Here is a 27,979-nt window from a genome sequence, read left to right as displayed (position 1 = left end):
TATATATATATATATATATATATATATATATATATATATATATATATATATATATATATATATATATATTGCCTACCTATTGGGGGCACCTGACATCTGGGGCAAGAAAAACTGAAGAAAATGGCGTTGGATGCCTCTTATATACCCCTGGTGCACTGACGTCAGGGAAGAAGGGACAGCAACCGACGCCGGACCAAGACTTTGGAATTCAGGCCGACTGCGGGATCGCCTGACGGCAGGATAACCCAAGTGTGATGACTGCAGCAGGGTGAACACTCTAACATCTACATTTATGGTAGGTACAAAACTGTACTTTCTGACTGATATTAGTACTTAAAGTATTAGATGATCTTCTAGAAGAGAAGCTGCAGTGAGTACTTGTTTGCTACTTTGCCATTTTCCTTGTGTTGAATGGCTGTTATACCCATTTTTAAGTAAACAGTGCTCTGCAAATATTAGCTCTTTGACATTTTTTCTGGATGTGGCTCACCCTTGTACTGAAGAAGCCAGAAATGGATAGCATGAGAATCTTTTCTTCTCATAATGAAGCCACTGTATGTAGTAGCTTGGGGCACTTGTGTGACAGACATATTTGCTAAATAACTTTGAAGAACTTCATTGTGTGGGTTCTCGGAGATGAGCTCCTAGCTCTTATCCATGAGAAGGTTGGCCAATATGTTGTCTACTTATTTGTTAATTTCAGTTTCAGTGATAGTGTAGTTTGTCCATTGGCTGTGATGGTTTTCTGTTTACTCCAAATGCTTTGTAATGTGCACATCTGATATTGTTAATCCTCGTTCAGTCATTACGCGTGGGTATCTGTTCCTCGTTCAGTCATTACGCGTGGGTATCTGTTCCGACCTCGGAATTGAGCCGGCCATTTTTCATGCTCGCGTCAGCTTCAAACTCTCGAGCTAAACTCTTACCCACAATCCCCCTCTCCCTGTTACCTCAGATTTCGTTTGCCGCATTGCCATTCGGTCGTGTCAAGTTGCTTCTCTTGAGCTAAGTACAGTTATTTGTTGTACAATAGTCATTATATTACTTTTCTGTTAGAAAAGTTTCCTTTTCGTTGTCTCTTACCCTATCACATCTAGCAACCATATTTTCTTAAGGTTTTCTTCTCTTTTCTACCTTTTTCCACTAGGTATTCTCCCCTTACCATCATTGGTAATCTTTCCCTTTCTTTTTTCATACCTTCGGGTATTCTTTTGTACCATTGCTGGTACCGTTTTCCACTAATTTTGTTATGGCAGATAAGAAAGTTAGTCCAGGGTTTAAACTGTGTTCTGATTGTGGACACAAACTACCTACTTCTGATGCACATTCTTTGTGTGTTTATTGTTTGGGGGCGTCCCACTTATCTGTTGACCCACCCTGTACTATCTGTGAAGACTTTTCAAATAGAACTTTGTTGGAAAGGAAAAACAAGTTGTTGCTGAAGGGACTTCTTAAATCTTCCTTTTCAGAGGCTATTTCTGGGTCGGAGGTCTCAACCTCTCCTAGAGCCCATAAGAAAATTTTGGATGTTCCTACCATTGCTAAATCTCTGCCTTCATCCCCGGCTGGGGACTCCCGCCAACCAAAACCTAAAAAGGCTGAAGTTTCGGCTCCGGAGTTCACGCAGTCAGCCCCAGTGCTTTCGGTGCCTAGACCTTTGGCACCGAGGCCTTCAGGTCCATTAGTGATCTTGACTCAGTCATCTCCTGCAGCCTGCACTATATCAGCACCGAGGGGCTCTTCGTGTACCGACTATTACCACTGTATCGGCACCGACTGTTCAGTCAGCGCAGACCTTGACCACGTCTGCTCCAACATCTTACTCGGAACCGACGCCTTTATTGTTGACTCCAGTTTTATCGGTTCCGGCTTAGGTTCCGACAACCACTTCGGCACTGATCCCTGTGTCTGTGCAGACCATGACCTCGGCACCGATGACTTCTTCGGTACAGACACCCGTAGTCCAGTTTCTCTCAGCACCATTGTTCTCAGTGCGGACTGGTGAGATGGGCACCGAGTTTGCCTCTTCTGTGGACAGGCCTGTTTCTCCCTCAGTCTCCGTGAGGTCAACTCGAAGCCTTTCCGAACACGATGTGTTGCGTCTTGTGGATCAGGTGCTCTTGGCCAGAGGTATCCCACCCCCCAGGAACTGTCTTTCCTTGGGAGGTGATCACCCATCTCCAAAGACCCCTTCTCATTCTCCTCCTTCCATGAAGTCCATGGATATAGCACAGTCTTTCCTTTCTGCGGTTCCCTTTATGGATCTCACTAAGGAACCGCAGTTGCCTTCCTGGCAGGAAAGTTTTGCTGCGACCCAGGATGTCAGTTGTGACATGCATAGTTTGCTGCTCCACAGCCATCCAGGGACTCCAGGTCAGCAGGCTGAGCCACATAGGGGCGGGGTGACCCCTATCCTAGACATTCACTCCTCTTCAGGTGGACCAGCCTTCCAACTGATGGAGAAGGCTTTCGCTGCTGCTGGCGATACTGGACTGTCTATCCCTCCACCCTCCTCTGGTACACTGGTTTCACAAGTCATACCAAGTGGACACCGGGTGCAAGGGCCTCAGGACATATTACCACAGGAAACCCCTTTTCCGCTGTCTTCCCCAGCTTCCCCCACTGAGAAGTCCACTGGAAACGTTTGTGTAAGAGGAAGCACATGGACTCCACAGAGGAGTCCCTCACTAAAGACACAGATTTTGATGAGGGGGAAGGATCCCCTCGGTCACCCTCTGACGTGCCCTTTGGTGATATCCTCAAAATCCTGAAACAGAGAGGTGACTGGCAGTTCTCTAATCCGACCTCTGAGGAATCTGTGTTCCTGCAGGCCTTTCGCACCCAGCCCCCTACCTCCTGGGTTACTCCACCTGCCAATGAACTTGTCCGGCTTATCGTGCAGCATGCTTGGAAGGCTCCTGACACCGTCGAAGTTATTCCCCGGAGGCCAGATAAGATGTTTGTCCCCTCCTGCTATGGATCCCCATTGGTCAAAAGGTCTTCCTGTGGATGTTTTGGTGGTGGTGGTGGCCGCAACAAAAAAGGATCTGGCAGAGGAAAGCCAAACTGTCCATCTGCCTAACAGAGAGTCCTGGGCCCTGGACAGGCTAGGGAAGTTCACCTTTGCATCAGCGACCTTTACTATCGGGTACCTGAATTATATGGCACACTTGACCAGGCTTCAGAGGGGTCTGATTTCTGAGCTCTCTGAAACCTTGGCTGGTGTCGTGTCTGAGGTCCATGACAAAGTGGCCTCTAAGCTGGCCACCATTGAGTCAATATATAACTCCTCTATGTGACTGATATCTCACGCATCAGAAGGAGCAGCTAGAGCAACGGGTTCAGCTGCGGTCTTGAGACGACATGCCTGGATGCGCTTGTGCAGATGTTCTTCATCTCACATTGCTGCAGTCCTTACATATGGGTAGTCCGCTGTCCTCGGTCGGCCCAAATACCAAAGTATTAGGCTGACGTTGGTCATGGGCGCTCAGATCTGACATCAGAGCGTCGGGGTATAAAAGCGCATGACCGACGTCATATCCTCAGTCTTTTTTGCCGCATGGTCCGATGCAGAAGCAGCGTTGCAAGTGCCGTTCGGCGTTCTGAAATTTTCGTATTCTGAGTTTCAGACCGAAACCAAGTTGGGCTAAGTACCCCGTTGGGGAATATTTTGCTTTTTCTTGCCTCAGTTAATTCCGGATGTCAGAAAAAGTGAATAATTGTATTTCTTGTGGGAAACAGATACCGCATAGGGATTATCACTCTCTTTGCATTCCTTGTTTGGGACCAGACCACGACGTAGTCGGGTGTCGGTTTTGTGCTAGGTTTAATAAGCGCACTATAAAAAGAAGGTTAGATTGTGCTAGGTTAGTCTTTGGTAAGCGGTGTAATTATAATATGCCGTCGGATCCTCCGCCCGCTTCCACGAAGAAGCGCAAAGACAAATCCTTGAAACCTAGACAGGTTGATTCGTCCGTTTCGGATGCTGGTCCTGCAGAAACTACAGTGGAGCAGGTGGAGCCGGCTGAAGTTTCTGTTGAGTCTCAGGGGGAAACTTTGATTTTGCAGGATGTGGCCTCACAGGAGTCAGGTCAAGCTGAAGGGGCCTCTCAAGTTTCTGTTCTCCCTTCTATGCCTAAGGTGGTTAGGCCTTCTGCTACTATTTCTAAGGCTTCTTCTAAGGGCAGGTCTGTTTTGCCTTCCTCTGGTGTCCCTCCAGGTACTTCAGGGTCTGTGCCTAAAAGGCACATGCTTAAAATGGCAGAAGATTTGATTACTTTAATTAGAGGTTCTATGCCCCCTCCTGATAAGAGGCCCAGGGTGGAGCCAGAGTTGGAAAGTTTGGAGCAGGCCTCAGATGACTCAGACTCTTCTGCTAAAGATATTCTAGATTTTCCCCCTTATTCGGATTCTGATGCAGAGGATTCCACTCCTTCTGCTTCTCCTCCAGAGGATTTTTCATTTTCAGAAACTCTGCATTCCATGAGGGAGCATTTTAAGTGGGAAGGACAGGATTTCTCTGATTCACGGAAGAGGCTTAGGGAATTCTTGTTTTTACCACAGCATAGACCCTTGGCTATACCTCCTGTTTTGGATGTTCAAGATGTTTTCTCGGAGGCTTCCCTTAATCCAGATTCTTTGCCTCCTGCCAGTTAAACCGGACAGGTATTACAGGGTGCCTGAGGCTCATAAATATTTGTATAAGAGTCCTAGGGCGGACCCAGAAACTATTAGTCAGGGGCCTAAGGGTGTTAGAGCTTCTGTTGTAAAGAATCCGGTTCCTCTAGATAAGGAAGCTAGAGCTTTGGATAGATGGGGTAAGAAGGTGTATACCTCTTCTACTTTAGCAATGAGGGCTTTAAATTGCCAGTTTCATATGTTGAAATATCAGAATTTCCTCCTTTCTCAGCTAAAATCTAAAGTGGATGCTTTGGCAGAGGGCATAGAGTGTAAAGAATTGCAGGATTTAATGCATGTCTCTGAACAGGTGGGTAAGCATTCTTTGCAGTGTGGTTTTGATGCTGTACAGGCCTCTTCTAGGGTGGCTGCCACTGGTTCAGTTCTTCGTAGGCACGCCTGGCTTAAGGATCAGAATTTGTCCGAGCATGTTAAAACTAGAATTCTGGATGCCCCTTTACAGTCTGAAGTTTTGTTTGGTCCCCCTGTGGAGTCGGTTTTGAAGAAAATGGAAGACAAGGCTAAGTCCATGCAGACTGTTAAAGATTTTTTGCAGGTGCAACCTCCAAAGTTTAATAGAAATTGGCCTACTAAGGGGTGGACCTACCCTTCTTCTGATTCTCAGTCTAGGGGTAGATCTAGACGTGGCAGGAGCAGAGCTCACAGTACATTCAGGCCTAGAACTTGGAGTTCACCTGCACAATCTGCAGGTGAGGGCAGGGGCCAGTCCTTTCGTAAACAGGCCCAATGACCTGCATTTTCAGCTGCCAGATTCTTCTTCCCTGGCAGCTCCTTTGGGAGGAAAGTTGGCACTCTTCAAACAAAACTGGCTTTTAGTCACCCAGGACAAATGGGTATTGGACATTATAAACTGAGGCTACAAGTTCTATTTCCATACATTGCCTCCTTTCAAAGGCATGCCAGACGTTCCTCCTCGGCAAAGGATAGAGGCTCACAAGCAGATTTCTTTACTTCTTCAAATAGGAGCTATACAGCCAGTTCCTCTGTCAGAAGTAGGACTAGGATTTTATTCTCGCCTGTTTCTAGTACCAAAGAAAGGGAACACGTGGAGACCAATTTTGGATTTATCTATCCTCAACACTTATCTGGACATTCCAAAGTTCAAAATGCTGACGTTACAACAGCTTTTACCTCTGTTGGGAAAAGATCACTGGATGGTAACTCTGGATCTCAAAGAGGCTTATCTTCATGTTCCTATCAGGCCCAGTTGCAGGAGGTACCTGCGTTTTGGCTGGAAATTTACATTATCAGTTCTCTGCATTGCCCTTTGGCTTATCTACTGCCAGAGTGTTCACAAAGGTTCTGGCTCCAGTGATAGCCTTTTTCAGGTTAAGAGGAATACAGATTTATCCTTATTTGGACGATTGCCTGATTATTGCACAACACAAAGACGAACTTCTGCATCATCTACAATATGTGATGGTAGTGTTAAGATGCCTAGGGTATTCTGTGAACGAAACAAAGTCCAGTCTAGTACCCTCTCAGGACATGTGCTTTCTGGGTGTGAGACTGAATACAGCTTCCCAGATGGCCTTTTTGACCCCGGACAAACAAAGAAGCCTTTCTCTTTATTTCCATCAAATGTCTCTACAGTCCAGGCTGACTGCAAAGACAGTCCTTCAAGCCTTGGGGTTCATGGCATCTTGTATTCTGGTGCTTCACAATGCCAAACTGCATATGAGGAAGCTTCAATGGTATCTCAAAAATGTATGGACACAACACTGCCAAGATCTAGACACTGTCATTCAGATAATACCTTGCATTCAGAAAGAATTTTTGTGGTGGGCTCAGGAATGTCACCTAAACAAGGGACTCTCTGTGACCCGACCAGAGGCGAGTCAGATTCTAACGACAGATGCCTCGGACAAGGCTTGCGGAGCACACCTCAATGGAAAATGGGTGCAAGACACGTGGCCTGTCAGACTTCAACATTTGCATATCAACTTGAAGGAGATGTTAGCAGTCCAATTTGCATTGATGGCTTTCAAGGATTTACTTCACCCAGGACAGGTGTTGATTCAAACAGACAACACTACTGTCATGTGGTACATCAACAAGCAGGGGGGAACCCATTCGTACCCTCTTTGCAGGCAAGCGATGATTTTGTGGGAGACTGCTCTCAGTTTACACCTCAATCTTCAGGCAAGGTTTCTACCAGGAGCACAGAACTCCTTAGCGGATGTGTTGAGCAGACAAATTGTGGATCCTCACGAGTGGAAACTGGATCCTCATGTGTTTCAAAAGTTGACAGTGTTATGGGGGACTCCAGACATAGATCTGTTCGCTTCTCCACTAAATTACCAGTTGCCAAAGTTTTGCACAAAAATGTTTTATCCCACAGCTTGGAAGGTGGATGCTCTATCATTCAGTTGGAGCAATCTTCATGTCTATGCCTTTCCACCTCTGCCTCTCATTCCCAAGGTACTCCTGAAGGCCAGAATAGACAAGCCATCCATGATTCTGATAGCGCGGATTGGCCTCGACAGCACTGGTACCCACTACTGAGGAGTTTGGCAGGAGCCTCCATGGCCTCTGCCTTTGATTCCGCATCTTTTGTCTCAGGAGGGCAATCACTTCCTCAATGTCAAGATTCAGTCTCTGCATCTCACAGCCTGGCATATTCTGTTTTAGACCCTGGAGGGTCTCAGCTTCCACAACAAGTTTTGAATGTTATTTTGGAGGCCAGAAGGCCTAGTACAAGGAAAGTTTACGCTGATAAATGGAGAATTTTTCTTTGGAGCAAAGCGAAGGACTTTGATGTTTCCAAGCCTGATTTAAGTGTTTCTCTTCAATATCTTACTGAGTTATTGGACAAGGGTTTGTCTTTCTCCTCGATAAAGGTTCATGCTGCAGCCATTTCTGCTCACTATGACTGTGACCCTCCTTTATTTTCCCATCCTTTGTTTAAGCAATTTCTTAGAGGGGCAAAGAACATAAGACCCCACGTAGAGCTCCTACTCCTGCTTGGGATCTCAATTTTGTGTTGGAAAAGCTTACTCTACAACCTTTTGAGCCTGCAGCTACTGCCGAGTTAAAGTATTTATCATGGAAGACTGCTTTTTTGTTGGCCATTACCTCTGCAAGAAGGGTTTCTGAATTACAGGCCCTTATGGCAGTGGAACCTTTCCTGATTTTTCATAAGGATAGGGTATCTTTGCATACTAATCCTTCCTTTATGCCTAAAGTGGTTTCTAGTGTGGCCTTGAACCAAACTATTCATTTGCCTACTTTTTATGCAAACCCCCAAAATAAAGGGGAGAAGATTTTGCATACTTTGGATATACACAGGCAGTTACGTTATTATTTGAGCAGAACCAAGGGGTTCAGGCAGTCTCAGCAGTTGTTTGTTTCTTTTGCTTTGGGTTGTCAGGGAAAACCTGTTTCAAAACAAACTATTTCTAAATGGATTGGGTTTTGTATTTCTTTCTGTTATTCCCATCATGGTAAGGAGATTCTGGCTGGAATCAGACCTCATTCCACTAGAGCTACTGCCACTTCTACTGCCTTTCTAAGGGGGGTAGCTACAAAAGATATTTTGGAAGCAGCCACTTGGAGTTCAGTACATACTTTTTCCAAGCATTACCACCTTCCTCTTTATTCTAAGTCTAGGGCTGGTTTTGCCACTGCAATATTACAGGGCATTTTAGCAGCCCCTAATGCTTTATGATTTTGCCATCCTCCCTTTACCTCTGCTTTGGGATTCTACCCATATGTAAGGACTGCAGCAATGTGAGATGAAGAACATAGTACAGTTTTGTACCTACCATAAATGTAGATGTTCAAGATCCACATTGCTGCAGTCCAATTACCCTCCCACCTTCCCTCTGTAGTTTGGCATGGTTATATGGTTTGGGTGATGGTTGTTGTTGGGCATGTTTTTGGGAGGTATCCTGTTTTTGGGCTGTGGCCTTTCTTTTTAGGGCCTTCTGACATCTGGGGCAAGAAAAGACTGAGGATATGATGTCGGTCATGCGCTTTTATACCCTGACGCTCTGATGTCAGATCTGAGCGCCCATGACCGACGTCAGCCTAATACTTTGGTATTCGGGCCGACCGAGGACAGCGGACTACCCATATGTAAGGACTGCAGCAATGTGGATCTTCGAACATCTACATTTATGGTAGGTACAAAACTGTACTTTTCGTGGAACCCTTTAAGGCTTCCTTTCTTAAGGCTCCCATGGAGGCCCCCTCGTTGTTTGGACCCAAAGTTAAAAACACACTGGCCAGATGTGAACAGGACGGTAAGACCCTTTCTGCCGTAGGTGTCTGTTGTTCTTCCCTCGCTTTCTCCCGAAACCAATAGAGTGGGAAGATATGGTTCAAGAAATCTCAGGGTCCTTTCCATGACACACAGGCTGAGTTCTCCCCTAGAGGCAGAGGGAGAAACTCACAGGGAACACGCTCCTTTCGGGACAAGGTGGGGTCCGCGTAACCAGGGTTCCAGGGATTCTTTCCCTGGCCAATCCTACCAGCTGTCCTGAAGAGTGGTCCAACTCCTTTTCTCTGGAGGTGGTTGGGGGATGTTTCTCCTTGCACCCTTTTGCCTGGCTAACCATCACCACTGATTCTTGGGTACAAAGGATTGTAACCAGAGGTTATCATATCCACTTCGATCTTTGTCCTGTCCCTTAAAAAAACCTTCCCGACGTTCCACCCAGTCAAAGGGAAGAAGCAGCACTAGAGATAGAAAAGCTGCTAAGAAAGAGAGTCATCCAAATAGTCCCTCCAGATCAAATAGGATCCAGATTCTACTCTGTTATTTTTGGTGCCAAAGAAAACCGGGGACAGGAGACCAATTTTGGATCTCAGTGTATTGAACAAGTTTGTGAGAGTACAAAAATTCTGGATGGTCACAATACAGTCTATCCTCTCGCTCTTGGAAAAAGACTGTTGGATGTGCTCAAAAGATCTTAAAGATGCGTACTACCACATAAAAGTGGACAGGCCATCAAGAAGATTTCTGTGCTTTCGTAAGGGAGCTAGTCACTACCAGTTCAGAGTACTGCCCTTCGGACTCTCTACAGCCCCCAGTGTGTTCACAAAGTGCATGGCAGTTGTCACAGCTCACTTGCGACTTCAAGGATTCCAGGTGTTTCCATACCTAGATGACTGGCTTATTTCCATCCCCACCAGACATCTACTGGAAGAAGCCCTGGCATACTCTCTCCTCGCTGCACAAAGACTAGGCATAACCATAAACTGGCAAAAATCCAATCTCACCCCATCTCAGTTGACAGAATTCATAGGGGGTTATCTTGGACACACAGAACTTCAGAGCTGCCATTCCAGAGCGCAGAATTTTAAGGATAAAGTGACAACTGATTCCAATCCTTTCAAGGGGGAAATCCACGGCTCACTCAGTTCTACAGCTGTTGGGTTCCATAGCAACCTCCATCATCATTGTTCCCCTGGCCAGGTTTCACATGAGGCTTCTACAATGGCTACTGCTCACCCAATGGTTTCCTTTTCAGCATCCTCTTTTAGCCATGATTCGAGTAACCCACAGATGCAAACAGGATTTAAATTGGTGGATGTGACACAATCTGTCACAATGGCCTCGCCCCTTTTTCCCCCAGCAACCCAAGGCCACAGTGACCACGGATGCCTCCCTGATGGGGTGGGGGGCGCTATGTCAGGCACACAGTCCAAGGCTCTTGGTCCGAACTGGAGGCCCATCTGCACATAAATGTTCTAGAGCTGAGGACGGTGCTTCTGGCATTGCAAGCATTCCATCCCCTGCTGCCATCTGGGACGATTGTGATTCAGTCAGACAACACGACGGCGGTCTGGTACATCAACAACCAAGGTGGAACCAAATTTTACCCCCTTTGTTGAGAGGCCATGAGGATATGGCAATGGGCGATGGCTACCAACCATTTTTTTCTAGCAACGCACATTCCCAGGAGTTCCAACGTCATAGCAGACAGACTCAGCAGGTGCATTCTTCAACCTCACGAGTGGTCCCTGAATCCTTTGATAGTGGTGGAGATCTTCCACCGCTGGGGCCGTCCTTGCTGCGACCTCTTTGCATCCCCAACCAACTACAAATGCCGCAACTACTTCGCCCTGATTCCCCCTCCAGGACAGTCACCCAGAGACGCTCTAGTCCACGATTGGCCCTCGGGTCTTCTTTATGCATTTTCACCCTTTCCCCAGTTTCTGAAGAAAGCCTGTCGGTTGAAGAGCAAGGTGATCCTCATTGCACCATATTGGCCTCGGCAGATTTGGTTCCCCTTCCTTTGGCTTCACCTTCTAGATCGACCATGGATTCTCCATCCAACCCCGGGGTTGATCTCTCATAGGTTCATAGATTAGTACTAAGCTAACTGCCCTTGCGAGCCATTTTAAGCCTAGCCAATTATCCCTTGTGAGACTCAAACCCTGCACCTTGTGTTTGTAAGGCAAACACTTTAACCATTAGGCCACCCTCCCACCACTCATCCACAGAACCGGATTCATCCCAACTTGAACAGCCTGAAGCTCACACCTTGGCTACTCCAGTTCCCTTGATTGCCAGGCAGAATGATCTTTCTTTACCAGTACGTGACATTCTCATTGCATTTCATAAGTCTTCCACTAGAATTACTTATCTGAGCAAGTGGAAAAGAATTACCTGTTGGCTGAAAGATAAACAAGTAGATCCCTTCTCAGCACCTAATACTAGATTATCTGGCCAACTTTTTCCAGTCAGGTCTATCGGCCTCTACCATTAGAGTTCATTTGGCTGCAATTTCTAATTTTCATGAGGGTGTCCAAGATTCCTCTCATGTCCCACAAATTGTGCAAGATCTTCATAAAAGGTCTGAATCATCTGAAGCCACCTTTTAGAGAACCTATTCAGCCATGGGATTTATTAGTTCTACAAGCTCTGACAATGCCACCTTTCGAACCAGCCCCTTCTTGCGACCTCAAGCATTTGTCATAGAAAACCTTGTTTTTGGTCGCCATTACTTCTGCCAGACGTATTTCTGAGCTTCAGGCTTTGTATCAAGAGTCCATACTTGATTTTTCATAGAGATAGTGTCTCTCAGAACTAATCCATCTTTTCTGCCAAAAGTGATCTGAAATGTCCATTAATCAAACCATTGAATTTCCAGTTTTCTTTACATACCCTAGATATCCACAGGCAAATCCTTTTTTACTTAAACAGGACTAGGTCCTTTTTAAATCTGACCAGTTATTTTTGACCTTTTCTGGACCTAGATTAGGATCCGCTGTTGCTAAGTTCACATTAGCCAGATGGTTGAAGGACTGTGTGACTTTCACTTATACACAACGTAATATCTCGTTGCCTACTACCATAAAGGCTCATTCAACAAGGTCAGTGGCAACTTCTGTTGCTTTCCAGGCCAGAGCTTCTTTACATGACATTTGTGCAGCTGCAACTTGGGCTATGCCTCATACCTTCATCAGTCATTGCAGATTGGATTTGGCCTCCGGGGGAAGAGCATCTTTTGGTTCTATGGTGCTCAGGAATGTCCTTCCATGAGAGTCTCCCAGGAATAGAGGTAGCTGGGGACTCTGTCCCATACATAAGGAATGAACGAGGATTAGCAATATCAGATAAAGAAGTTATGTCTTACCATAACGTTCCATCTGTATTGTTAATCCTCGTTCAGTCATTACGACCCTCCCTCCTTCCCCCTCCTGTGGTGTCTAGTGGATCTCACCATCCGGTTCTCTTAGGTTATTTGACCAGAGGTAGCCTCCACCTTCTTTGACTTGCAAACTCAATCTGAGGTAACAGGGAGAGGGGGGATTGTGGATAAGAGTTTACCCGAGAGTTTGAAGCTGATGCGAGCTTGACAAATGGTCGGATCGGTTCCGAGGTCAGAACCGATTCCCATCCGTAATGACTGAACAAGGATCAACAATACAGATGGAACGTTATGGTAAGACATAACTTTTTTTCTTTCATGGGTGTAATCTTATCAAGCAAAATGTAATCCTCTCTTACTCTGTCTTTTGAGCAGGACATGGCTGACTCTCGACGAATCGATTCAAACATTCGAGATGAAGAAGCTAAGCTTAGTGAAGAAGAGAAACCTACTTTTGTGCTAAGTGCAATGATTCTTTCAAGTGAGTTCTGGCCTTCACTCAAAGAAGAAAAACTGGAACTCCCAGATGAGGTTAAGCAAGTCATGGATGCTTATACCAAGAAGTACGAGAAACTAAAGGTAAATTACAAGACTAAATGGCACTGATAATACCTGAAAGGCTTTCTTGGATTTAAAAATGTAAATAGTTGAGTAGTTCATTAGACGTGGAGAATTTACAACTGATTTTTTTTTTTCTAACATTATGAAATTGTTATAATATGTTGTTTACTGTTGCCATTCTCACTCTTTCATTCACAAGCTGAATTTACATCCTTATGAAATTTGAGCTGTCGTCACATTTTTATTATATTTTAGCATGTCTTAAAAGGAAACACAACAGGCAGCACACTCCCCTTTGGTGCTGAACTCTGTGGGTTCTATTTCCACATCAGGTAGACTGTTGACACAGTTCAGCTTAAGGGGAGTGCTGCACTCCTAAGTGTGCCTTCCTTCTGATTAGACATTAAATTGAGACCCTATCTGCTTGAGTTAATGGTAGCTCAGGTTCCTGTAGAATATCACATGGCACCTTTTAAACAGAGTAGGGGGTCCTTTAACACACGAACAAAACATTTACATATGAATTATACCAGTAGTTATTCCTGACGTCCATTCCCTACGTGTGTGTGTGTGTGTGTGTGTGTGTGTGTGTGTATATATATATATATATATATATATATATATATATATATATATATAGATATATATGTGTTTGTATATATGGGTTCACTTTATAATTTCAAAATATTGAAATCCCATATTTCAGTATCTCGAACTTATAAAGTCGAACATTGAAAATTGCGCAAGTGCATAATTGTGAATCCGAATATCTCAAATTCGCGGTTATGTCTTTACGGTGCGTTGCTTGCTGTGTAGTGACTGGATGGTGTTTCGTGTTCTGTATGGATTTAGTTGTAATTTAAGGTAAGTAATTGTTTTGTTAGGGTTTTGTGTGCGAGTTTGTGTGTGAATGTGTTTGTTGTACGTGTGGGTTAGGGTAGGCAGGTGAAAGTATGGGTGTGTAAGTGTTGGATGTGTTGGTGTTTTTATATGTGTGATGTTTGTGCGAGGGGCTGTAGAATGTGTGGGTGTAAGTTTCCTTTCTGTGTGTTTGTGCAATCTCTGAGTTGGTATATATAAGTGGGGGCGTAGGCAGGCTTGCCCCCCTGCTTATATGTAGTGTAGGTTTATTGGTTTGTGTTTTTGTGTTTGTTGTGGTTTGGGTTGGATGATGTATGTGTTGTGTGGTATATGGTGCGTTTCTGTTCAATGATTTTGTGTTTCATGATTGTGTAGTTTTGGGATTTAGTCCGTTCGACTTTATTGTTTCGAAATACTGAAATTTTGGATTTCAGTATTTCAAAATTATAAAGTAAATCTGTGTATATATATATATATATATATATATATATATATATATATATATATATATACATATATATATACATATATATATATATATATATATATATATATATATATATATATATATATATATATATATATATATATATATATATATATATATATATATATACATATATATATATATATATATATATATATATATATATATATATATATATATATATATATATATATATATATATATATATATATATATATATATATATATATATATATATACATATATATATATATATATATATATATATATACACACATATATTTTATATATATATATATATATATATGTGTGTGTGTGTATATATATATATATATATATATATATATATATATATATATATATATAATACACACACACATGCATATAAAATATGTACTTTCTTCCTTAATGTCCTTCATCCTTCCTTCCATTCTTCTCTGCATTATTCTCATAGAAATTGATACTCTGCATCATTCAGTGAGATAGAACAGAACCACACTGCTGGGGGTGTGGGGGGCGCAGGCGGGCTTGCCCCCCCCTGCTTATATGTAGTGTAGGTTTGTTTGTGTTTTTGTGTTTGTGTAGTGTTTGTTGTGGGTTGGGTTGGATGATGTATGTGTTTTGTGGTGTATGTGTTTCTGTTCATGATTTTGTGTTTCGTGATTGCGTAGTTTCAGGATTTAGGCCGTTCGACTTTGATTTCGAAATACTGAAATTCGGGATTTCAGTATTTCGTAATTATAAAGTGAATCCATATATGTGTGTGTGTGTACATATATATATATATATATATATATATATATATATATATATATATATATGTGTGTGTATATCTATATGTAATACACAGACACATACTATAAAATATGTACTTTATTCCATAACGTCCTTCATACTTGCTTCCATTCTTCTCTGCCTTGTTTTCATAGAAATTGTATACTCTGTATCATTCAGTGTGATAGAACAGAACCACACTGCTGTCACCAGTAGAACGACTCTCTTCTCCCTCCATTACTGCACAGCTTCTCATAGCTTCCTCTGTGCCAGAAACAAAAGCAGGACGTGCAGCAGCAAAAACGATCCACCATACAATGAACAGTGTAGGGGTCTTGTATTTGTATACAAAAAGAACTCAATTTACAACATATTTACAAATATTCACAAATTTACAGTTGTTTAGTTATACAGATATATTTGCACATATTCATAATTTCCTTTAAAATCATGCAAAATGTTCAGCCCTTTTACTCCACCACTTATTTTTCATTTCACCATCCAATATTAGTATTGTTGCTAAAATCCATTTATCATTAAACATAATTTCATTTATTCTTTTCTGTCATTCCATGTAACTCGTATGACAAAATAACTTTTTATCTATTCTTTTAACATATTCTTTGTCTATTCTTGTAATATCCATGTTTGTTTCCATATCCCAAAGGCATGCAGTAGGTGGATTGGACACTAAATTTGGCCCTTGGCGTGAGTGCGTTCGTCTGTGTGCTTTCTGTGGAAGGTTGGACACCGGGCGGGCAACTTGACACCGTAAAACTCTACTGCCAATCATGAGCGGACAGATTATCCGCTGTGGGCGACCCCTAACCGGGAAAAGCCAAAAGAAGAAGATAAAATGTATATCCCTGTCTTTACTACATCACCTAAACTTTTACTTTTCTCTTTATTTATAGCCATCCCTGTCATCTCTAGATACTCATTTGTGCAAATTGTAACTTTTATCCAAATTTTGTTTTATGCAGTTATAATGTCATCTGCATAGGTTAACTGAACTGGAATTCTTAACCCTTCAGGTGTTATATACCACACCTCCTTCATTTGTAATTTATTTCACATACAAATCACATTTATAACTAATGCAAAGAGTATATATAACTCATTGCACATTCCTGTCTTACACCACTCTTCATATGTACCTCTTAGCTTAACCAGCCATTTACAAGTATTTTTGCTTTATTATTACTATATGCTGACATACATGATTTCCTAACTTTCTCAATTGTATTAGTCTTTCATTATTACCCATAAGAGTTCATGTCCAGTTGTATCAAATGCCGTAATAAGGTCTTCTGTCATGATTTTCACTTTGTTTCTATTATGTCAACCACAATTTCACTGTCATTAATGATTCTTGGCACCTCTTCCCATTTGTATTATGCATACTATTTTCCGTAATATTTTCCATTTTAGTTTCATACCTTGTTTTATTTTATTTTTGTAAAGATCATCTTATTCAGTACCATTAGTCTCCAGTTTTAATCCTCCTTTCTTCATATGAATTTAAGTTCCACTACATAATTCTGTGTAAAACCCTCATTTAACAGTTCATTCAGAATCTTTAAAAATATATATATTTTTTGCAGATCCCTTAATTTTGTATTCATTTCATACCCTATTCCATCTCGTCCTGCACCTGGGTCTTTATTTAGCTTATTTAAATAAATGTCCTTTTCCAGCTTTTATTCCCTTTTTCTGTTAACTTTTTACTTTGCATGTTTTTTGCTACCTTCTTTTTCTTTAAATATGTCTTGTGTATATTTTACTATTCTGTTCATAATCTTTTTCTGAATTATTTCTATTTTGCCATTTACATTTTTATTTCTCTTATTACATTACTATCTTCTGTTCTGCTTAAGTAATTTGATACTTCTCTGTCCTTGTAAAAAAATGCTTAGATAATGATTTGTGTAGTTTTTCATTTCTTTTGTATAATTCTTTTACATTGTCCAAGTACTTTGTCATTATGTTCTAAATTTTCCAATGTATCTTTATATGTTTTTATATTTTTCTTTCTCTACTTTATGTATTGCCATTGAAAAAAATGTATTTTTCCTTGAATAGGCTGTGTGAACCAACTTGCCTTCCTCCACAGCTCTGGTGACTGACTCGAAGTTGACTAAGTTGAGCAGACATGGTCTACCCTTCACAAAGCCAAACTGTGTGAGATCCAGAGTTCGGAGATTCCCTATATCCTTGTTTATTAGGTCCATGGTTATGCGTTCCATAGCTTTGCATATCAGACTTGTTAGGCTAATGGGGCGATAGTTCCCCAGGGTCTGTAGTCGCTCCTCCTTTGTGGAGCGGGACTACTGTAGCAGTGCGCCATTCGGTAGGGACAAAGCCTGAGGTGAGGCTATGATTGAATAGAGTACACAGGTGAGGTGCCAGTTCACTCTATGGTTCATGTAGAACACAGCCAGGGATATAGTCGGGTCCCATAGAAGCTATATTCTTGGCCTTGGACAGTGCTGTTTTAACCTTTGCAGCAGTAATGCTGGGTGCCTGGCAATCTACTGTTAATGTGATAGGTCCTTTGGGAGGGGAGAAGAGGGGTAAAGTTGGCACTGAATCTACCGGCCAGTGTATTGGCAATAGCTGTTGGCTCGGTATAGGAGGTACCATTTTGCAGTAGCTCAGAGCAAATCTGGATATTGCCATGGAGATTCTTTACATAACTGTAGAAGGCCTTGTGGTTGCCTTTACTATCTGCTGCAATTCTGTTTTCGTAGCTAGCTTTAGAGGATTTGATGAGGGATCTCAACTTTTTGTTGAGGCTGATAAGGGAGTTTTTCCAGTCTTGGGACTTCACCTTATTCCGCATTAGTTTCCTCCTCCTTTTGTAGAGTTTGTTTATGACCGGGAGCCACCAGATTGGCTTCCTATTTTTGGAGGAGTGTGTCTTGGTTCTGTTGGGTATGGCAAGATCCATGCATTTGTGTACGTGTTAGTACAGTGCATTGGTTTATGATTCGGTGGTCATGCAACTGTTTTTCATTTGCATGGGTGCCGTGAAGTTAGCCACCTCTGTTTTTAGGAGCCCAAAGTTAGCTTTGGAGACGTTTTTCATGGTGTTTACCTTTGCGGGGGGGGGGGGGTGGATTTCCAAGGTGATTAGCTTTTGGTCGGATCTAACCAGGGAGGAGATGACTGTTGATGTAGAACAACGGTCGTCCATGTTAATAATGACCAGGTCATAGATGTTGCTACCTCTAGTGGGAGTAAGAACTTGCTGGTCCAGGGCATTGGAATTAATGAAGTCCAAGAAACTTTGGGCAAGTGTATTGGTACATGAGTATTTTTCCCAGTTAATGGAGGGGTAGTTAAAGTCGCCCAGTGTGATAGTGTTAAGTTGGACCCTAATATTCTCCAGGGTGCTTAGGAATGTGGAGTGCGAGTCTTGGGACATGGTTGGGGACCTATAGCAGGCTACAACCTGATTCGCTATCTTAAACAGTGTTATCTGCACCTGAAGTATCTCGGATGCATTATGTTGGGCTACCAGTCTGGAGGTATGCGCATCCTTTATGAATATGGAAACACCACTGCCATTAGAGCTTTGGTCCAAGTTCTGGGGCCGAAAGGTGTGGATTGACTTGTAGCCTGGTAGTGCAGAGGTGCTTTCTGCTGCCTTGAACCAGGTCTCTGTTACAGCACAAATGTTGATGTTCTCCATTTTAAGGAGTGCTTCGAGTGAGTGCATTTTGAAATTTAGACTTCTAGCATTGAGCAGCATGACCCTCAGATTGCATTTGGTTGTAGCTCTTAAGGTGGTAATTTGATCTTTCCATTTTAAATCTACAGTAGTTTCTTCCCATGTTTGTTAAAGTTGCATCTAATGTTTTTACTGTATATCTGCAGAATATGGCTATTTTAGATCATCTCTCATGTCTCAGAATTCAGATTCTTTACTTTCCCTAGTCTCTCTGTTCGCAGTCTTTCTTCATTTGTTAAATATATTGTATTTTCTAATATCTATATAATATATAGTATCTATGCCACATGCATTGCACCATTCCGAAATCCCTATTATTCTTAGTAGTCAGATTTACACAAAGCACTCTAAAATTTTCATTTTCGCTTTTCCTTAGATTCATGGTTTCATAAGTTTATAGCTCTTTACTAGGCTAGCTTTCTTAATAGGTCTTTCTAAGCCTAACCAATTCCCCTCCCAAAGGTGAGAATCAAACATTGTATCTTGAATCTGTGAATTAAATACCGTTTACCAGATGTAATCGTTAGATCTTTATATTCTTTTTCATCAATTTTCTTTTGTACTTATCCCTGTAAATTTTCTTTTTCTGTCATTTATCAATAGAATTCTTTTTTTCTTTTACTATCTCCCAATTTGCCTTCATCACTCATTTGAGTGATTTAATACTGAACCTTCCTCTGTGTCCTTTCTATTATTTTTTCTCACCTAATTTGTCATCTGTTTCTATTAGTTGTAAAATTTCTTCTGTTTTTCTTGATCTTTTTCCTTACTCTTATTTTCATGTTTGCAGTCCATCCATAAATGTCCAGTTTTCTTTTATCATATTTATCAAATCTCCTTTTCCACAAAAGTTTGTTTGTCCCCAGTATTTTACAACAACCCTATTCCCCTCCACATTTATATGTATAATTTTTTCTTTCTTTTTATAACACAATATTACAATCCCATCCACCAGTCCATAAATCCCTTTTATCATAAACTTTTGCAATGCCTAGTACATGATGTTCTTTGTGTTTCACTGTTGCAGTCATTACATTTGGGTAGTCCTAGTCAGGGGTATAAAAGAAGCAGCCGGCGCCATTTTCTTCAGTCTTTCTTGCCGCATGGTGCCCGAAGCAGCAGCAGTTCGCAAGTGCCGGTCGGCCGACTCCTGAGATTTTCGTGTTCGAGTTTCAGATCCAAAGTCTTCAATAAAGCTAATTACCCCATTGGGGAAACTTTTTTCTTGCTCCAGACCAATGTCAGAAAATTTAATAATTGTAGTTCTTGTGGAAAGCAAATACCTCATAAGGACTTTCATTCTTACTGTATTCCTTGCCTAGGCCCTGATCACAACGTTACTGGTTGTCGGTTTTGTGCTAGATTTAACCAACGCACTGTTAAGCGTCTGTGTGATTTTGCTTTAAACTTTTTTGGATGCTGGTTTAATTATCCTGAAATGTCGTCGGATAGCCATCCGACTACCAGAGTTCACAAAAAATGCAAAGAAAAGGATAGAGATAAACAACCGAGGCCCAAGACCGACGACAAAGCTTCTCCTAAGCCATTCGCTGGTTCTCAGTGAGGCACTTTTGCAGCCCCTGATGCCCGCTACTTTAGAGTCGCAGGCTGCTACCGACACCCACATGGAGTCTGTTATGCCACTGGATGCTCAAGGTATCGGAGCCTCGGATGTTAATCCCTCAGATGGGTCCGGAGCCGCTGAGCAGGCATCTGCTTCTGTGGGTGTATTCAGACCTAAATATCTCTACATTAAAACGACTTCAGCTTCAAAGGCAAAGAGTAAAGCACCTTCTAAAGCAAGGAAACAAACTCAAGAGCCACGTGGACAGGCCTCTATGCCCAAAAAAAAGATGCTCAAAATGGCCGAAAAATTGATTACCTTGATCAGGGGCTCCCATTCCCCCTCCTGATAAGAGGCCTAGGCAAGAGACTGACTATGAATCTTCAGATCAGGTTTTTATTTCTTCTGATTCCTCTTCTGATCAGGAATATTCTTTTCCCCCCTATGAGGATTCTGATACTGAAGAAGCTACTCCTTCAGCATCTCTTCCAGAGGATTACTCTTTTGGGGAAACCTTGCATATACCATGAGGGAGCATTTCCACTGGGAGAGCCAAGATTTTTCAGAATCTAAAAAGAGGCTCAGGGATTTCCTTTTACTACCTCAGCACAGGACTCAAATCATTCCACCTGTGTTAGACATTGTAGATGATGTGTTTTCGGAGTCTAATCTGACTCCTTACCCCCAGCTCCTGTTAAGCCTGACAGATATTACAGGGTTCCTGACTCTTACAAATTTCTTTTTAAAAACCCTGCTGCTGACCCAGAAACAATTTCACAGGGTCCAAAGGGAGGTAAGGCTTCCATGCTAAAAACCCAACCCCCTTTGACAGAGATTCAAGGGCACTGGATAGATGGGGGAAAAAAGGTTTACACATCTGCAACTTTAGCTATAAGGGCCTTAAACTGTCAGTTTCATATGCCCAAATATCAGCAACATGTCATGGGATTGCTTACACAGAAAATGTTGTTAAACTCTGAATGTGCAGAAAACAAGGAAATGCAGGATTTATTGCATGCAGCTGAGCAAGTTGGAAAGCATACTTTGCAATGTGGTTTTGATTCTTTGGAGGCCTCCTGCAGGGCCGCAGTTTTAGGTTCTGTAATTAAGAGGCATGCTTGGTTAAAGGAGCAAAATCTGCCTGACTATATTAAAGTTACTAGATGCACCTTTACAGCATGGTACTTTGGTGTTAAGGAAAATGGAGGACAAAGCTAAATCTATGCAAACTGTTTAAGATTTTTTACAAGTGTAGCCACCTAGGTTTAGTAGACACTGGCCTACAAAAAAATGGTCCTTTCCTGTGTCAGACAGACCTCAAAGGGGCAGATCCAGGTGCCCTAGAGGCAGATCCCAGGCACAAGGCTCATACGGGTCAAAGCAGTGGGGTGCTTCTACATCCAAAGCTGGAGAAGACAAAGCACAAACATACAGGAAATAGTCCCAATGACTTCCCCCTGCCTGCACCAAGCACTTATCTATTGGCAGCCACCTTAGGGGGAAAAATAGCACTTTTTTCTCAAAATTGGCACATTATAACCCAGGACAAAGGCAAACGGCCACCCAGATCTGCCAAAAAAATCAATGGGCAGAGGCACAACAACAGGTCTCATCCCTCATGGACATGGGGGCCATTCAACAAGTACCAGAGCAAGAGCAGGGACAAGGATTTTACTCGACTGTTCTTGGTACCCAGAAAGGACAAGGCCTGGAGGCCGATACTGGACCTATCTATTCTGAACACATTCCTGGATATTCCAAACTTCAAAATGTTGACTTTGCAGCAGCTTCTGCCCATGCTGGGCAAGAATGCTTGGCTTGTGACTTGAGACCTAAAAGAGGCATTACCTGTATGTTTCAATTAGACAATCATGCAGAAGATACCTCAGAGTCAAGGCTGGTTCAATTCATTACCAATTCTCTGCACTGCCCTTTGGCTTATCTACTGTACCCAGGGTCTTTACAAAGTGCCTGGCACCAGTAATTGCATACTGCAGACAAAGAGGAATACAAATATATCCTTACTTGGACGACCGTCTCACTCAAGCAGAGAACAAGGACATTCTTTTTCAACATCTGGCATTTGTGAAAAGACTTCTAACATGCCTAGGGTACACAGTCAACAAAAATAAATCGAAACTTGTACCCTCTCAAGAGATAATATTCCTGGGTGCAAGCTTAAATACAACTGCCCAGATGGCTTATCTCACGCCAGACAAAGGCAACTGACTACCTTTTTCAAAATGTTGGCAACGAAAGGCTCAGTTATCTGCAAGAAAAATTCTGCAGGCTTTGGGCTTCATGGCATCCTGCATCCTACTAATTTCATATGCAAGACTGCATATGAGGAAACTTCAATGGTACCTAAAAAGTGGACTCAACATTGCCACAACCTGGAAACAATCATTACACTCATCCCCTGCCTGCAACAGGAGTTTTGATAGTGGGCAATGGCTTGTCACCAGAACAAGGGACAGCCATTCACATTACCCCAGCCAGGCAGACACTAACAACGGATGCAGCAGATTATGCCTGGGGGGGCCCACATGGCAGGAAGATGCATTCAGGGAACATGGTCCTCAAACCAAATGCATCTACATATCAATCAAAAAGAGATGCTAGCTGTTCAAAATGCCCTGACAGTCTTCAAGGACCTACGTCATCCAGGACAACTACTAATAAGGACAGACAACACCACGGTCATGTGGTATATAAACAAGCAGGGGGAAACGCATTCTTACCCCCTTTGCAGACTAGCCATGACCTTGTTGGACACAGCTTTGACTCGCCAAATACAGCTGCAGGCACAATTCCTGCCAGGAAAGGAAAACACACTGGCAGATGAACTAAGCAGAAACCTCATGGATCCCCATGAGTGGAAGCTGGATCCGCAGGTCTTCAACATAACAAGGAAATGGGGATGCCTGGACATAGATATTTTTGCCTCCCCTCACAATTACCAACTAAAAAGATTCTGCCCGAGGACTTATCACAGACAAAACATGGAAAGTGGGCGCCCTATCTTTCACCTGGGAAAACCTATCAGTATATGCCTTTCCCCCACTGCCTCTCCTCCCCAAGGTACTCCTAAAGGTAAGACAGGAGAATCCAAAGATGATACTGATTGCCCCAGACTGGCTACGCCAGTACTGGTATCCAATCCTAAGGAACTTGTCATTATACCCAGCCTGGACTTTACCTCATACCTCGTCTACTGACCCAGCACAACAGTCAGATCCTGCACAGGCCAACTCAGGACATTAAACTTGGCAGCATGGCGGATAATGTAGTCACACAAAAAACACCCTTCACTAAAGCTGTGATGGATGTCATTCTGTAAGCCAGAAGGCCTAGTACCAGAAAGTCTTATGCTGGAAAATGGAAGAGATTCTGTGCTTGGAATCAGGCACAAGGAACTGATGCAACTTGTCCCAAACATCCCTCAGATTTTGCAATACTTAACTGAGATGCTGGACAAAGGCCTTTCGTTTTCATCAATTAAAATTCATGCCTCTGCCATTTCGGCTCATTACAATACAGAGCCACCACTTTTTTCTCATCCTTTATTAAAGCAGTACCTCAGAGGGGCCAAAAATTTAAGGCCTCCAAGGAGATTGCCAATACCGGTATGGGACCTCAACTATGTCTTGGGAAAGCTCCCCCTGCCTCCTTTTGAGCCAGCTGCTGATATAAAGTTTTTATCTTGGAAAATGGCTCTGCTCCTAGCAATTACTTCAGCAAGACTAGTTTCAGAGCTGCAGCGCTCATGGCTGTGGAACCTTTTATCATTTTTCATCCAAACAGGTTCTCCCTGAGGATAAACCCAACATTTATGCCTAAAGTGGTGTCCAGTGTGGCTCTAAACCAAACTATTCATCTGCCAACTTTTTACCCAAAACCACAGAACAAGGGGGAGAGAATTCTGCATTCTCTGGACGTACACAGACAGATTAGATTCTACTTGGACAGAACCAGAGTTTTCAGAAAGACAGAGCAATTACTAGTGGCATATGCTGCAGGATCACAAGGAAAGGCCATCTCAAAGCAGACTATTTCTAAGTGGTTAGGCCACTGCATTCATTTCTGCTACTTACACTATGGCAAGCCAGTGTCTAAGGGCATTAGGCCACATTCCACCAGAGCTTCAGCCACTTCAGCAGCCTTTCTCAGGGGAGTACCTACCAGGGACATTTTAGAGGCAGCTACTTAGAGTTCAGTGCACACCTTTACAAAGCATTATCATCTGCCACTCTACTCTAAATCCAGGGCAGGCTTTGCCACTGCATTTCTGCAGGGCCTCATAGCTGCTCCTACTGCTGTCTAGCTCCAGCCTCCCAACCATAGCTTTGGGACTTTACCCAAATGTAATGACTGCAACAATGAAACACGAGAATATAGTACAGTTGTGTGCACTTACCATAAATGTAGATGTTCGAGTGTATTCACTGTTGCAGTCCAGGTTACCCTCCCCGCCATCCCCCTTATAGATGAAGGTATAATTTATTTTGGTGCATTTATTTATTTGATTTATATATCTATATAAGGTTTGCCTACCCTTTTAGGGGGCACCTGACATCTGGGGCAAGAAAAACTGAAGAAAATGGCGTTGGCTGCTTCTTTTATACCCCTAACGACCTGACGTCAGGGAAGGGTTGACAGCAGCCGATGCAGGACCCAAGACTTTGGAATTCAGGCTGGCTGAGGGCAACCTGCCAGCAGGATTACCCAAATGTAATGACTGCAACAGTGAATACACTCTAACATCTACATTTATGGTAAGTGTACACAACTGTACTTTTTGTGTTTCACTGTTGTAGTCATCACTTGTAGGTTATCCCTGCTGGGTAGCTCTCGGCTGGCCCAAATACCAGAGTAAAGAATATCCCTCCTGTGTCAGCTGCAAGTCGCTTCAGACTGATGTCAGGTCATAAGGGCTGTAAAGGGAAGCAGCCGACAGTATTACATCAGTCTTTCTTGCCGTGCAGGCCGAAGCATAAGTAGTTTGTGAGTGCGTCAGTCGGCCGTTGCCAGAGCGAGGAAGAAAATCTGCTGAAGCTAAGTGTCCCGTTGGGGATATTTTCTTGCACGTAACTGATGTCTGAAAAAGTAAATTGTTTCCGCTGTGGAAAACAAATGCCACACCAAGACCTCCATAATCTGTGCGTGGCTTGTTTAGGCCCAGACCACGACTTCCCCGGATGTCAGTTCCGTGCTTTATTTAATGCTAGGACCATCTGTCGAAGAGCTGAATTTGTAGCCAGGCATTTCAGTGACACTAGTTACCAGCATGAAATGGCATCAGTCAGTCAATCTATGATGGAAATCCCTAAAAAAAGAAAAGAGAAGGAAATGGATAGATCACAGAAGGTTAGGCCCACAGATGCAAACCTGAAATCAGGCAGCCTTCCATCCACTAGCACAGTGGAACTCAGTGAGGCACCTACGCAGCTCCTGACAAATGTTCAGTCACCGTAGGCCTCTACCGGGACCCTTTTGGAGTCTACAATGCAGATGGATCAGGCTCTTTTTTCTGAAATGTTGGTAGTCAGCCCCGCGGGTTGTGTCTGGAGCCGCTTTGCAGGCGCTGGCTTCCGAGAAGGCCTTTAGGATAACTGATGCAAGACAAAAACTGATGGCCAGGCCTAAAAACGAGGCCACTCCTAAGAAAACTCATTCCTCTATGCCCAATCAACCACTACCTCTCACCCAACCTGCTCAGTCACAGCAGTTACTTAGAAAGGCTGAGGATTTCATCACTCTCATCAGAGGCAACCAGTCTACTTAACCTACTCCAGCTAAGAGAAAAGGGGACCTTTCTCTGGAAGTGCTTTGAGAACCAGAGTCTGAGGATTCAGTATTTCTGGACTCAGATGCTGAACAGCAGCCCCTAACAGCCTTCAAGGATTCTGATGCTGAGGAATCCATTCCTTCTGCATCCTTTCCTGAGAAACTCTCTTTTGGGGAGACCTTAAATACCCTTAGGGAGCATTTTCATTGGGAAGCTCAAGACTACCCCCGATCAAAGAGATTGAGAGTTCCTGGACTTACCACAGTACAAACCTTTAGCCATCCCTCCTATTCTTGATGTGGTGGAGGATGTCTTCCTGGAGTCTGGCCTCACTCATGATGCCCTCCCTCTTGCACCCAGAAAGCCTGATAGATATTATAGGGTGCCAGATACCCAAAAGTAGTTGGGAGGGTGGCCTAATGGTTAAGGTGTTTGCCTTACAAACACAAGGTGCAGGGTTTGAGTCTCACAAGGGATACTTGGCTAGGCTTAAAATGTCTTGCAAGGGCAGTTAGCTTAGTACTAATCTATGGATCTATGAATCTATAAGAACCCAGCAGCTGACTCAGAGGTCATCACTCAAGAACCCAAGGGGGGCTAGGGCCATTTCCTCAAAAAACCCAATACCCTCTGACAAAGAGAACAGGACCTTGGACCGATGGGGATAAAAGGTCTACACCTCGGCTACCCTAGCAATTACAGCCCTCAACTGCCAGTTCCATATGCTAAAATCAGCAGAACATGCTGGAATTATTAAAGCAGAAAATGTCCTCTTTACCAGACAGTGCTGCTACCAGAGAACTAGGAGATCTGATACACTCCAGCTCTCAAGTGGCAAAATATTCCCATCATTGTGGATTTGATGCTCTAGAAGCCTCTAGCAGGGCTGCTATTTCTGGATCAGTCATCAAGAGATGTGCATGGTTGAGGGAGCAACCTTTGCCTGATCACACAAAATCAAAACTTCTGGACGCCCCCTTAGACAGGGAACAACTGTTCGGCCCTAAAGCAGAGGAGGTGATCAAGAAAATGGAGGATAAGGCCAAGTCCATGCAGACATTCAAAGTCTTTCCTACAGGTTCAAACCTCACCCCACCTCACCCCCACTGGTTTAGTAGGAACTTTCCCACCAACCAGTGGTCCTTTCCTGCCCAACCAAAACTGTGGAAAGAAAAGGACACAAAGATAGGCCCTCCATGCAACAGCACCAAAGCCAGCAGAGGCTTAGACAGTGGACCTCCACCACTCTTAGGCAAGGGAGTTCAAAGTCGACTCCTTACTCCAAGGACTCGCAGTGACTTCCCCTCTGCCCCCACTCCTCATCCCCCAACTAGGAGGAAGGTTATCCCTATTCTTAGGTGGCAAACCATCACACCAAATCAGTGGGTCCAAAAAAATCATATCCCAAGGATACAAATTCTCTTTCAAAGAGAGCCCAAGCTTCTCAGATTATCCAGATATACCAGCCAATCAGAGAACAGAGGCCCCCTGCCAAATTCAAAAACTCTGTGCTCAGTGGGCAGTGGAGCCAGTACCAGAGAAACAAGTGGGAAAAGTATTTGATTCAAGGTTACTCCTAGTACCCAGAAAAGAGGACACCTGGTGCCCTATCCTAGACCTATCCAAATTCAACCTGTCCCTCCTGGTGCCAAAATTCAAGATGCTAACACTCCAAAAACTTTTGCCAATGCAACACCAAATGCTTAGCTAGTGACCCTAGATTTAAAAGATGCCTACCTCCATATCCCCATAAGGGAATCCTGCAGGAGCTTCCTGTGCTTCAGAGCAGGCTCAGAGCACATTTGATTCTCTGCTCTGCCCTTTGGCTCATCTACTGCTCCCAGAGACTTCACCAAATGTCTGGCTCCTGTCATTGCTTTTTGCAGACAGAAGAACATATAGATTTACCCCT

General features: G+C 43.2%; 1 protein-coding gene across 1 annotated transcript in view; it reads left to right on the top strand.

Annotated features, from left to right (window-relative positions):
* The window catches only part of ANAPC2 (anaphase promoting complex subunit 2), a 1,102,972-nt gene that overhangs the window by 917,385 nt on the left and 157,608 nt on the right, over window positions 1-27,979 (top strand). Inside the window, 1 exon segment of the mRNA XM_044058339.1 lies at window positions 12,675-12,878. Coding sequence (XP_043914274.1) covers window positions 12,675-12,878 — 204 coding nt within the window.

This window comes from Protopterus annectens, chromosome 16.part0 (genome assembly GCF_019279795.1).
Source record: "Protopterus annectens isolate FY-2018-M chromosome 16.part0, PAN1.0, whole genome shotgun sequence".
In the NCBI taxonomy this organism is placed as follows: domain Eukaryota; kingdom Metazoa; phylum Chordata; order Ceratodontiformes; family Protopteridae; genus Protopterus; species Protopterus annectens.
Note: the sequence above shows the minus strand (reverse complement) of the source record. Positions and strands in the feature narration are given on the sequence as shown.